Raw genomic sequence first — 13,988 nt, 5'->3', positions numbered from 1 at the left:
TAACCAAAAATAAATTTCACAGTTCATCTTACAAGCTAAATATGACCTACTGTTTTGGGAGGAAGAAGGGACATGTGATCTAGAGGAAGGGAAACAACTGAAGAGAATTAGAAGGTCTAGGGCTGTGAGACAGATCACCTAATCTGAGAAGCATCACTTTGGAAACATCAGGAAGCTCTTCTGATGTAGAGATGGCTGGAACATTAGAAAGTACACCATGTATAATACAGGGCACATATGGCCCTGTACTTGGAAAACTGCTTTTGGCACTTTTTTTTCCCAACTTGTAGGGGACTGAATGAATGAAAACTCCTTACATTTCATCCTTTGGGTATCCTTTGTGGATGTCTTTCATCCCCACTGTTCAGAGCTTCAGCCTTAGTTCTGATTCTGTTCTCCAGTAGTAATAATAATAATAACCGATTTTATATAGTGCTTTCAGGTTTACAAAGGATTTTTTATACATCACCTCCTTTGAGCCGCACCCTTTGAGATGAGTACTATATATTATCTCCATTTTATAGATGAGGCAATTGCGTGTCAGAGGTAGCATTCTCCTATCACCCTGTCACTCCCTTAACTGTATTTCATTCTTGGCTCTCCCTCTGGTCTATTTTTCAGTTCTTCTGCTCTTCTCCAGGATTGTGGCCTTCTCTGTAGACCTGCCATCCCTGGCATTGCTTGTGATTTAAAACAAAACTGCGTACATACTACATATGTATATGTGGTATTTGAAGATGTTTTAAGTCAGGTTTCAGGACTATCTGTATTTTCAAGTACTTGAAATTGACATTTTTAGTGAAATAATGAAGAGTGCAGTTAATTCAAACTCAATATATTCAGATCAGTATCCTGAATCGTAAAGTACATAAAACAGTACCTTCTGTATTAGCTAGCTACTTTTGACAAGAAGAAATCTTCTATGTTTTTTTTTTTTAGATGAGATCAGGCAAGGAAAGCAAGGAAGAAGTCTTCTTGTCTAGGAGAAAGATATTCTGGCTCACCCATCCATAGCCAGAGGGAAAAATAGCCTGCGTCATACACAACAGAGAAGATAAAATGAAGCGCTATTATCTTTTTACTTCTACCTAAAAATGAGAGCAATAGAAATTCAGCTCTAGATCCTTGAAAAATAACTTGGATGCGTTTTCTACCCAGTCCTAGAGGATGAGAATGAGCATGAGTAGTATTTGGCCTGGGTGGGCTATGGTGAAAAACCTGTAGAGCAGCAAAGGTTGGCAGTCAAATGAGACCGTGTATGTCAAGTATCTCATCAGACTCGCATCAATGAGCTTTATATGAATGTCAGGTATTACAGAATCTTTCTTGCTGCTGTGGGGGGAGGGGTACATGGGCACTCATTTGTGAATGTTGGGGGTGGTAGGTAGTGGTGGTGGTAGTCATTAGCCCTGGCATCACCAGCGGGCCAGTCTTCTGGAAGAGGTACACAGCGAGCCAAGGCCCTGCCCTGCTGCTGGTGGTCTGAAGAAAGAGCAAAGGTAGGGAAGGAAACTTTCTGACCCAGCCATTTTTACCCATAAATGTTTCCCAAAGGAGGAATACCCTAAGCCATGATTAGATAATTCCACAGTTCTTCAAGGACTAAGATCATAGCTCATCTGCACTTTTCCACCGTGTGTGAATTTCATCCATGTTATCTGATAACTTCTCCCCTTAGGGTCTGCCTGCCTTCCTCATGAGAGGTGCCTGATGTTTGTTGAGTAGATATCTGTTATATTTGAAGCCCTGACTGGGCCCCGGATGAGATATTGAGTGTAAATAAGACATAGTCCCTAATGTCATGGTATTTATCATTTGACTAGTGACCTGTATAAAGGTACAGGTGTCACAGTTATCAGACCTGCAGGTAACACAGTGCTGGGAAGGTTAAACCCAACACATTGGATTATTAAATTATATCCAAAAACATTTCTACAGGCTAGAACATTGAGCAGACTCCAATAAAATGAAATTTAATAGGGATAAATATAAAGTTTGGGTTCAAAAAATCAATTTAATAAGTACAATATGGAGAAGGCATAACTAGATAGCAGTTTGCCTGAAAAAACCCTGTAGGGATTTCAGTGGATGAGAAGTTCAGCAGGTTGCTATGGTAGCCAAAAAATCGAATGTTTATCTCTGGTTTCACCAAGAGAGTGTCTAGAGCCAGGGAAGTGATCAATACCACTGTGTTCTGCTGTTAGAGTACATTTGGAATATGTTCAGGTCTAAAAGATACATTTTAGAAATGACATGGGTAAGATTCACTTGAAAGTAACAGGAATATTTAGCCTAGAAAAGAGTTGTTGTTATTGTGTCCGACTCTTCATGACCCCGTGGACCATACTGTCCATGAGGTGTTCTTGGCAAAGATACCAGAATGGTTTACCATTTCCTTCTCCAGTGGATTGAGGCAAACAGAGATTAAGTGACTTGCCCAGGGTCACACAGCTAGAAAGTGTTTGAGCCAGAGTTGTATTCAGGTCTTCTTGACTGCAGGCCCAGCACTCTATCCACTGAGCCATCTAGCTGCCTCCTAAGGGAGGCTTACTAGGCACATAATAACCAACTTTGAATATATTTTAATATCTGAAGCCCATCTTGTGGGAGATGGGGATTAGCCTTTTTCCTTTGTTCACAGTGGTCAAAACTAGGAGAAACGATTGCATGTAAGTAGCCTTTTGGTTTGCTAATAAGAAAACCCTTTGTAACTAGCATTCTCCCAAAGTGGAGTAGACTACGTCAGGAAGTAAGTATTGGTTTTCTCTTCACCAGGTGTCCTAGTAAAGGCTGCCTGGCCAGATTTGTTCACGTGTTCTAGAAGGAATATGGGTTGGCCTCTGAGGCTCCTGCCTACTTTAAGATTCTGTAAAATATTAGGAAAATTTTAGGACCTGCAGAATTGGAATGAAAATATTTATCAACAATAGCATTATATCCGTCTTCTACTTCTTTATGTCCCCATAGTCCCAAGCGCAGAGCCTTGCATGGAGTAGATACTCAACAAATGCTTACCAGATAAGTGAATGAACGTATATTTATTTATCAGTCAACTTCTCTCTGCCTTGGTGTCCTCATCACCTGCCTCTCAGGTTTGTTGTGAAGATAAAAAATGAAATAATGTTTTTAAAGCTGTTTGCAAACCTTGAAGCACTATGTAAATTCTAACTATCATCATCACCACCATTATTACATGATATTCAGGACATATATGGCTTTTTGCTAAATACGATACAGAGAATACACAGATTGTAAAAACTTGCATTTGTATAGAGTTTTAACATTTACAAAGTGTTCTCATACACATTATTTCGTTTGATCTTCACAGAAACAATGTGAGATAGGTAAGGTATATATTATCATCCCCATTGTGCGGATGATGAAACTTCCATTTACAAAGCCTTAATGATTTGCCCATAGTTGCACAGGTGGCCCACAGTAATCTGGGACTCAACTCTGAGTCTTCTCCCTGCAATTACAGTGCTCTAGACTACAACACTCTTATTTTTTTTTAAGAATGTTTTTATTTTTTTCTCAAACGTGTAAAAGCAATTTTTAACATTCATTTAAAAAATTTTGTGAGTTCCGTGTTCCCTTCATCCTTCTTCTCCCCTGTCCTTGAAAAAGTAGGCACTTTGAGATAGACTATACATGTACTGTCGCATTAAACATATTTCCATGTTAGCCATGTTGCAAAAGAGATCACAGACCAAAAAAGAAAAAGAAAGAAATATGCTTCGATCTGCATTCAGACTCCAGTTTTCTTTGGAGATGGATAGCATTTCTCATCATGAGTCTTTCAGAATTGTCTTGGATCGTTGTATTGTTGAGAATAACTAAGTCATTCGCAGCTGATCGTCATACAATATTGCTGTTAATGTGTACAATGTTTTCTTGCTTGCTTCATGTTTCATCAATTCATGTAAGTCTTCCCAAGTTTTTCTGAAAGCATCCTGCTCATCATTTCTTATAGCACAATAGTATTACATCACAATCATATACCACAACTTGTTCAGCCATTCCCCAGTTGATGGACATCCCCTCAATTTCCAGTTCATTGCCACCACAGAAGAGGCTGCTGTAAATATTTTTGTTCACCTAGGCCCTTTTCCTTTTTTCTTTGATCTCTTTGGGATACAGATGTAGTAGAGTTATTGCTGGGTCAAAGGATACGCACAGTTTTATAGCTCTTTGTGCATAGTTCCAAATTGGTCTCTGGAATGGTTGGACCAGTTCACAACTTCACCAACAGTCCATTAGTGTCCCAATTTTTATACATCCCCTCCTACATTTATTGTTTTTCTTTTCTGTCATATTAGTCAATCTCACAGGTGTGAGATGGTACCTCAGAGTTGTTTTAATTTGCATTTCTCTATTCAGTAGTGATATAGAGTATTTTTCATGTGGCAACAGATAGCTTTAATTTCTTCCTTTGAAAAGTATCTGTTCACATCCTTTGACCATTTATCAAAATGCTCTTCTTCACAACCCACTATAACATACTGCCCAAATAATGAAATCTGGTCCTTGTCCATCTAGTAACAAATAAATAAATGAATGAATGGATAAATAGATGGGTGAGTAAATAAGTTACTGTTTATGATTATAGTAATTTATTTAATTTTAAGACGTACTCTTTTCCTTATGTTCCCACTGCTTAGTGAAAAATATTTATGTCAGTCTATCTACACGGAAGAATTAAAATGTAATGAAACTGATAGCACAAGTCACATCTCATATACATATATATGTTAACAGGTAGTGATTAGTGATACTCTTAAACAGGCATTGGCAGGCCTGCTGTCTGTTTTTTGTAAGGCCCATGAGCCCAAGAATGGTTTTTACATTTTAAAATAAAGTTTTATTGCTTGTTGTCAGAGGTCCACATTTGGCCCTCCCCACTATAGATTGCCCATCTCTGCTCTGGAAAAATGGTTGAGAATTCTCATTCTAGAAAATTATATTTATTTTGAGGTCCTAAATTATCCATCTTTTTGTCCTTTGGAGATAGTCACTCATTTCTCAGAACAATGATAAGTTATGTTTATTTTTTATCGTTATGAAATTAAAACATTGACACATTAAAGCGTCCTATTCCAAAATATGGTAGTAAGGTATGATCTAGACATCGATGATCCCATTAGAAGCAAGTGTTTCTTTTTGCATTGACCTAATTAAAATCTTACTTCAATTGCACTATGGTTCAAAGTGTCACATGCCAAGTTAGATCCCATTAGTAGGCTTAAATCATTTATTTCTGAAAGAACGGATTGTTATAGGTTGCTTAGGGTAATTGATTTCTTTGCTTCTCTTTCTGTTACAGGAGGGGATATCACAGCGTTTCTAGTCTCAGAGAAAAATATGGAATGTGTTTTACTGCTGACTGAACACAACCAAACAAACTGTACAGACAATAGTATGAGAACCAGCAGTTAGCAGTTTGCTCAGGCTCTAACACTATCCAGCACGTTCCAGAGCAAAATCTCTGTTTACAAGAACTCTACCTTACAAGGTTTTTACAAAACCTCAAGCTTGGTTTATTTAAGTATTTCTACAAAAGAAAAACTCCTGCGGTCCACTTGCAAAAATGGCTATGGAAGATTACTTGTGGATGGTCATTTTGGGCTTTATCATAGCCTTTATCTTGGCATTTTCTGTTGGTGCAAATGATGTAGCCAATTCCTTTGGCACAGCTGTGGGCTCTGGCGTGGTGACCTTGAAGCAGGCTTGCATTTTGGCATCAATATTTGAAACGACGGGATCAGTATTGTTAGGAGCAAAAGTGGGAGAGACTATTCGAAAAGGTATCATTGACGTGAACCTATACAATGAGACAGTGGAAACGCTGATGGCCGGAGAAGTTAGCGCCATGGTTGGTAAGTGGATGTATTCTTATAACTGATGGAAAAATTATCCACTGGCCTAGTTCCTTGTAGATCTCTTTTGTTGTGTATCTATAAAAGTGATTTTGCTTTGGTTTAGAAAAAGGGTGGGGCTTGGCCCTTAAAACCTGATTATTTTTCTTCCTAGGTTTATACTTTTTTTGGGGGGGTAGTCTTTATTTCAAGCAGAAATTCATTTCTTCAAGTTGTCATCAAGGTTAAAAACACCACTGAAAATAAGTTTTTGGTGTTTTTCATAATCGGGAAAAGCCTGCAGTAGTAGAATAACCTTGTGGATTATTTATAATTATAATGCATTACTAGATCACTAAGAAGTAAAATTTATCTGTAATCACTCATTTTGAAGGCTTACTTATGAAGTTCACTTAGCATACATTAACATATTTAAATTTTCTTTCAATAATCAATTAACTGTTTAAAAAATCAATAATGGTTTTGAACAATTTAATTTTTATATTTCAAATTAATTCTGGAGCAGTAAGACAGCGTCTTAATTAATTGCATATGTTTTAACTAAATTCTGGCTTTCCGCACTCATCTTAATCCCTTGTTGGCTCTTGTTTTGACTGTCAACTCACTACCCAGGGGAGGTCTCTATGGTTTGGTTTCTGGCTAGGAGGTGTTTTTGTCACCTAGTCACAGTAATAAGCTTTTCTTGGTAGTCTTAGACTTGCCTCAAATAAAGGGAAGTGTGTTCAGAGCTAAATGGAATATGCTAATGACCTGAAATGCCAGTGTCCAAGTGCATTTTTTCCAACCCCTAAAATGTATCCACAGCCCTGCAGGAATCTGGATTTGGGGATACTGCTATGATCTGAGATTTATAGACTGTTAGAAGCAGAAAGGACTTTAGAGATCATTTAGTCCACAGCTTCTTAACTGTTTTTTGTGTCATGGATCCCTTTGACAGTCTGGTCAAGCCCTTCTCAAAATAATGTTTTTAAATGTATAAAATTAAAAAATAGGATTACAAAGGAAACCAATGATACTGAAATGGTTATCCAGTTGAGATTGAAATAAAGAGGTATTTTCCCCCATCCAAGTTCACAAACATGTTAAAAGCCCCTGATTCAGTTATTTGCCATACCTCAAAATAAAATTCCAAGACAGAGATGTGTTGAGTATAGCTGACATTCTTCCCCAGGTAGAAATGGCAGCAGACAGATGATCCATACAGGCAGGGTAGGTGGGAGGAGAGGACCAGACAGAGAACCGAACAGAAACCCTATCAGCTCTGACTTGACTCCTTTAGTGGGGAGGGTACAGTAGCACTTCTGGGGAGTCACTAATGCACCGCAGTGGGCTACAGTGAGAATTTGCCAGCCCTGCGATTGTTTCTTTTACCACCGACTTTGCTTAAATACAGGTAGCAAAAGGATTGTCATGCCTAATTCAGGGTAGCTTATTTCAGCAAGGATATTTTGAAACAACTTGCTTGAGGCATCTAATGAACAGTGTATGCTACTAACTCTAGTTTCTACTCTAGAAAGTGTCTGCTTTTCAACCAAAGCATAAGGCATGTTAATTCTAACACTTGCTATGGAATTTTGACCTCCTCTTCATTGAAATCGTTGATCACAATTTGTTGAACATTATCAAAGTTTCTTTTAGGGAAATGAGAGGGATTTGTAGAATTCACTTTTGTCTTAATAGCAGTGATAACGTATTCAGACTTATTCAAACCTAGCTATAATTAAAATTTCCCATCAGGCTGATTTGGGTAAGATGGAAGAGAGGTGTTTGGGCACAGGGTAAGAAGGAGAGAAAAAAAAAGCACAGCATCCGCTGAATAGACTCTCTTCCCATCAGTCCCCTTGTTCCTTTTAGTTGACAGGAAAGGTGATGTTTAAGCAGAAAGGTTTTCCAGAAAGTACGACTCTAGGCGGTACTAGAAGTGTGGCTTCACCCTTTGTGGTGCCGTTCCCTGGCCAGAGTGTCCCCTCCCACTCACTGGCTCCGTGCCAGGAAAGCGAGAGGCTCCTGGATGCCCATCACCTCAGCCACCACTGGAGCTGATCACCTAACTCGGGACTTTCCCTTTTTTCTTCCTTGATAGTTGGCCTTGTTTGCTTTGGCTTCGTCTTCTTGGTTTACACTTAGACAAACGGCAAAGCACTCTTCCCACTTTAGGGGGAAGGGATGAGATTTAATGAGGTTTTTATCCACTGAAATAATTGGAATCCTTTGGACCTGGGTGCTCTATAAACTTTTAAGGTGTTTTTGGTTTTGTGGTTATTCCTGCCCTTGCCAAAACCAAAGCTCATCTGTCCAGGTGCCTGGGTTCTCCCGGTCCTCGTCTTCTAAATTCAACATCCATTTCTTCTTTTTCCCTTCTCCCCTTGGTTCCCTCTTTTTTTCTTCCCCCTTCTTGGCTCTTTTACTTTAGAAGCTCTCCCTGCAAGCTCTGTGTCTCCATGCATCCTCATGATGCTGTGCTGGAGTCAGGTTGATTCGCTTGGGCAGGATGAGTTGTGAGTAACAACTGAATTTCCCGAAGTGGGTTTGGGGTCTTGTTTTGTTTTCCTTTCACTCCAGCACAGCCCCCACCTGGCTTGCTCATTGCCTCTGCCCCTTTGCTTTGACTCCTTCTGCTAGTTGCCTCATTTTAGACTACCAGTGTTTGCTGAAGCCACCTGGGGCCCCCAGCCTCTGGGGCATGCTGAGCATCTTCTCATGGCAGCCCCTGCAGCTGCATGAAGAAACCACTGCCCTGCACTGCCCTCACCACGTTCCTCCTCCCCCCAGCAGCCCTTCAACTCTGAAAATACCTCTCCCTTCTTTGTAGCATCTGCACGCTCTCTCTCTCTCTCTCTCTCTCTCTCTCTCTCTCTCACCTCTTCCGTGTCCGCCCTGGACCTTGCCTCTACCATTCCTTTTCTTCGTCCCAAAAACCTTTTTGTTCCAGGATTTCTGTCTTTTCCCCCACCCTCCTATTCTTTTGTCTTATACTCCCATTCCTAAGTGTAATTTCATCCTTTTATCTGTGTAAGACTCCTCCATCCTGTGTTACAGTACTCCTTTTCATTTCTCACAGTTCTTTTCCTCAGTCCGAAACCTAATCCTTCTCTCTGCCTCCTCCCTGAAATTCTTCCCCATTGTCCCTAATCAAATCCCAACATTAATCCAGGGTCTTTCATTTTTTTTTTCTCCCAAGTTTCCTCTCTCGCTCTTCCTGTCCTTTCAGATGCCTCATCATTCCCTTCCATCCTCCCTCCCTTCCTTCCTCCTCCAGTCAGTCCCTGTATCCCCTGCCTTTCCCCATAAGCTTTCCTGCTCCAGGACATTATTATATGGTCAGCCAGAGAAAGCAGTAGCAACTTTCATGAAGGAAAACTGCAAGGTCTGAATTCAGTTGGGTGAGTTTTTAATGTTCTGTTACCTCATTAGACTATTAAAAATTTTTAAATGTAAATTGAAGAATTCTTTTTTTAAAAGCTATGATTTCATATCATGGAGTGTTCTCTCTAATCTTAAATTTTTCCTAGTGAGCCACTGCCAGATTTGGAAGTCTCAGGGCCCACAGTGTGCGAGCCTGGGTGCTGCCATGGAGTTTGTTTCCAGTCTGGCAGCTGGCAAACACACTAGTAACCACTGGCCTTATCCCTCCTTCACACATTTCGGTGCATGCACATGTCATTCTCTAGCCTTCGTTGCATCAAAAGTCAGCATGCACAGCACTTACTGATTGAAGCAGCTGTCTCTGTTGCTTCACAAATAGGTGGTTAAAATTGCCGAGACCATACAGACATCTGTTTTCCTGTGACTTGTAAGATTTTGTTTGAATAAGATGCCAGGAGTCTGCCTAAAAGTACTGCTGCTGCTGCTGCTGCCAAGCAACTAAACTTTTCTCCAGAATTAACATTTGGGATTAATAACCTACTCTGCTTATCAGCCAAAACCTTTGTTCCCTTACAGTTTAGTATGAGCATTTCAACAACTGTTTCTGAAAGTGATCTCTCCCAGCTGAGGCTTTTAATACTCACTGCAAAATTTGATCTGCTTATGAAAATGTGTTCTGAAGAGGACTAGAGCCTAGAAAAATATCAAGCCTAGAAAAGACAGTGACATAAAGGTGAAATGACAGTGTGCTAAACTCAGGTATTATTTTAATTCCTGAGCAATAAAAGGCATAAGGGAGGTCCAGCATGACAGACTCTACCTGGAAGTGAATACCTGTGAGATAGAGGTAAAATGTCAGTAGTATCCCAACAGCCCCCTTTGGGTGGCCAGATGCCAACAAGTAATGTTGGTGTGTTCTGTTATGGTCTGAACTGGCCTGCCCACATAGGCATGTGAGAACAGAAAAGGCCCATAGACATCATCTAGTTCTACCCCCTTATTTTAGAGATGGGGAAACTGAGACCCCAAGAAGCTGGGTGTGACACAGCTGATTAGTCTATGAGCCAGGTCTGTCTTGAGCTCCCTAGTGTGTAAACAAGAAATGATTAAAGAATCGTGAACTCTTGCAGCGTAGGTATTATCTTTATTGTTTTCTTTTTAGAGTCTAATCCCTCGCTTGGTTTTGACCAGCTACATGACAGCACATGTTCATCATCACCACCATCAGTTATAAATCTGCAGAAGTTAGGGGTTGATAGCATCAAAAGCTGAGATTCTACACGTCTTCTGACTAAACATATTAAGATGTTTTTTAATCTAGATGTAACATTGTATGAAAAAAAAAACACCCTTCCATAGAAAGACTAACCCAAGGAGTTATTGTTAAGGCCTTTACTAGATGCTCTTCATCTGATTTTTTTTCTTTTTATCTTTCAACTTCTAGGTTCTGCTGTTTGGCAGCTGATAGCATCATTCTTGAGACTTCCAATCTCAGGAACCCATTGCATTGTGGGTTCCACCATAGGATTCTCACTTGTTGCAATTGGTACAAAAGGCGTACAGTGGATGGAGCTTGTCAAGATTGGTAATTGTCACTTCCTTTCATATGTAGGGATAAGTTGAGAAAATCTTTGTCAATGAGAAAAAGTTTTACAAAGGGAAGTCTCCCCCTTTTTCTAAATTCTGAACATTTTTTTGTCATATTTTGCTTATTTGTGAGTCATGTGTATGTGATATTATTTCCTTAAATTGCTGTTTTGTGTTTGAAACATAACGTAATGGAGATTGTGAAATGTTATATGTTAAAAGTTTGTTTTTTTAAAAATCATCATTCCTTTTACATATCCATTAATCATTCAGCCTTAAAAAAATCAGTGTCTGTTGTTCCCAGGAGAAACAGAATTAGAGTGTGACCAAAATGACCAAGACCAGCTAGTAAGCCCTTAGGAAAAATGCTATAAATTAATAGGAAATGTAGTTTGTGGCAATGGGAGAACCTCACATTGAGCTAACGATATTGAACTCATAGAATTTGTAATATCATCTATTCAATTGGATATCTCTCTGGCCTGGATTTCACCCAAGGGAAACACACTGGCTCTCCCCATGTTAGCACCTTCATAGCCACCATACATTTTATCTAATGCCGTGGTCTTGAGGAGGAACAAGGCAGTAAGGAGGTGGATGGAAGTGCTAGGAAATCCTGGCATACTACCAGATATTTTTGGCTATCAGCAGTCAATTAAATAAATGCAACCCCATAAATACTCCACCTCTCTCCCCCATCCCTTATAAAGCACACATTAGCCCCAGATCATTCCCAGGAATTCTGCAGAGACACGGTGTCATTCTGATCTCTTCCCTCTCTTCCCCCTCCCTCAGTCTCCCCATTAGTTGATCATTGTTGGTCAAGACCAGTGTGACCTGAGAAGGTCTTGAACGAGCTGAATACCTGGCCTTACCAGCAGTGACCCAAACCTCCAGGGGTGTCCCTGGTGGTTACTTGAAGTTGTTCTTCCCTGAGAGTAGTGAAATATTAGCATAGCCTCATGGATGTCAAAAGGCTAAATAACCGTTTGGAAGCTGTCCGTCCACAGAGACCAATTTGGGGGTTGTTCAGCCTAGGAATTGGTATAGCTACGACATTGTACTCTGTCTCTGTAATATAGAGGGAGGAAGGAGAAAGGGAATCCAATGAGCATTCTAAAATCAGCTTCCTAAGACAAGAAGATTAGAGGAGGAAGTGATATGACTGTGTACCCATGATGTCTATATTTTTGTGTAACTTTGTGTGTATTTGTATAAATGTTAGCTGTATATGTGTGAGAAACTGATGCTGAGGCTTTATTACAAAATATAGCTTAAGCTGGCCCCTAGTATCAGTATGACTTTTGTAAATTTGGGGGATCAAAGTTTGTGTGGGCCTGATAATTTTTTAACTATTTGCAAAACTAAAATAAAATGTATGTAGGAAAAATTATTTGGTTTTCAAAAAAGAAATTAGGAAAGACAAAAGAAATGTTTTTGTCCTTAATTAGGAAAAAGTTATAAATGTCTTTGTCTTTTGCTAACTACAACACATCCTTTAAAAATATGTTTTGATGGAATTGTAAAATAATTCAAAGAATCTTTTTATGTGTAATGTGTCAGTTATCATTATATTATACAAACTCATCCATAATTTTGTAGAATATTAACATTTATTAGATGTTGTGTTTGTTTTTTTTTTAATTATTCAGTTGCTTCTTGGTTTATATCTCCACTGTTGTCTGGTTTCATGTCTGGCGTGCTGTTTGTGCTGATCAGAATTTTCATCCTAAAAAAGGTAAGCAGGGTTGATATCCTCATTATATAGTCTGACTATTTTGACAGTCTTTCAACGCAAGTAACATTGGGAGGGAATGGAAGCAGAACAATTTTTACATTCTATAACATATCCCTCTGGGAGGGAGAACCCTACTTTCTTTTAAGGAGCAAGAAAGGAAATTTGAAGGAAATTAATTGTTGAAGGATGGGACATTTCACCCCACCCTTTGCCCCCTACTTTCCACACACACACATCTCCCTAAAGTCAACAGGAATACTCTGTTTGTCTTGTAATTTAGGTATTAATCAATGCCTTTGATATTACAAAGACTTCCCAAGAGTAAAAAAGTTCTTTGCTGAAATTTAAATTTGTCGTAGATGAGATTTTGTCAGGATTTGGAATTTGTGTAGCTTTGCATTGAAACACTCCTGGAGTTTCCTTTAAACCCAGGTTATTTCCACATTGCTTATGATTCAGCAGCCTTGACAAACTGATGATTTGAGAGGAAAACAACGATGGGGCAAGGAGAGAGTGAGCAGTATGATGTAGTAGGAAAAGTGCCAGATTTGAAAGTAGTTGGCCTGGGTTAAAATTCTGGCTCTCTGCATAGAGAGTGAGAGCAAGAGCGATAGCAAGAGCGATAGCCTCCATTTCCTTATCTAGGAAATGAAGGGGTGGGACTAAATGACCTTCAAGGTCCTTTCCAACTCAGTCTCTGATCCTGAGATGAAGGGAGTGTCTATTGGAAAGAACACCTTGAAATTTAAATAAAAACATGCTCAGAGACTATTAATATAAATTAATATAGGGATATCTTTTAATTTTACTGGTAAAGGATCTTCATGATGCCTTAAAAACTAGGCTGAAGGATGCTCTGGAGAGGTTATCCCTGGTGAAGACCATGACCTATGTTCTCCCTGGAGAATGGCATTGTTTTCTTTAGTGGCTTATCTAGCAGTCTTATCCAGAAATCCATGATAGAATTTCCATTTTATGAGTGATTTTAATTCAGTATCAACCACTTAAGGTTAGATTGTTAAATGTTTTAGAAGAATTGGAGGTAAGCAGATAAACAAGGGGCTGAGGTTTGGTTTCTCACTCTTATTCTAAGAGTTTTATTAGGAAGCAACATAGATCAGTGAGCTTTTTGTTGAATAAACTGCACTTCAATAGTTAGTATTGAAATTGTCATTTTATAGCACAAACGACTGAGTGAATTTTCATGCTGAATGTAATTAATGAATAGGAGGAATGTTTTATATGGAATGTAATTCTTAATCCAATTCAAGCCAGAAAGAATTTATTAATCACCTTCTGTGTTCAAGTTCTTGTGCTAGGTGCTGAGATTACAAATACAAAACTAAAAATAGTCCCCGCCTTTTCTTGGTAAAGAAGCTGGAGTGGTTTGCCATTTCCTCCTCTAGCTCATTTGACAGATG

At 39.2% G+C, this 13,988-nt stretch overlaps 1 protein-coding gene across 11 annotated transcripts in view; it reads left to right on the top strand.

Moving 5' to 3' along the window:
• SLC20A2 (solute carrier family 20 member 2) overlaps window positions 1-13,988 on the top strand; it is a 114,082-nt gene that overhangs the window by 58,076 nt on the left and 42,018 nt on the right. For 10 of the 11 annotated variants that reach the window (XM_020969575.2, XM_020969567.2, XM_020969571.2 and 7 more), the window contains 3 exons: window positions 5,324-5,876; window positions 10,687-10,827; window positions 12,482-12,567. In XM_020969575.2, the coding sequence (XP_020825234.1) occupies window positions 5,588-5,876; window positions 10,687-10,827; window positions 12,482-12,567 (516 nt within the window). In that variant the 5' untranslated portion in view covers window positions 5,324-5,587. Of the gene's footprint in view, window positions 1-3,004; window positions 3,093-5,323; window positions 5,877-10,686; window positions 10,828-12,481; window positions 12,568-13,988 lie in introns of those variants that run through there. The other variant, XM_078149608.1, reaches the window with a different exon arrangement.

The sequence above is a fragment of the Phascolarctos cinereus genome, unplaced genomic scaffold (assembly GCF_003287225.1).
Source record: "Phascolarctos cinereus isolate Bilbo 61053 unplaced genomic scaffold, phaCin_HiC Scaffold_2;HRSCAF=192, whole genome shotgun sequence".
NCBI lineage: Eukaryota > Metazoa > Chordata > Mammalia > Diprotodontia > Phascolarctidae > Phascolarctos > Phascolarctos cinereus.
This window is presented reverse-complemented; position numbering and strand designations above follow the sequence as displayed.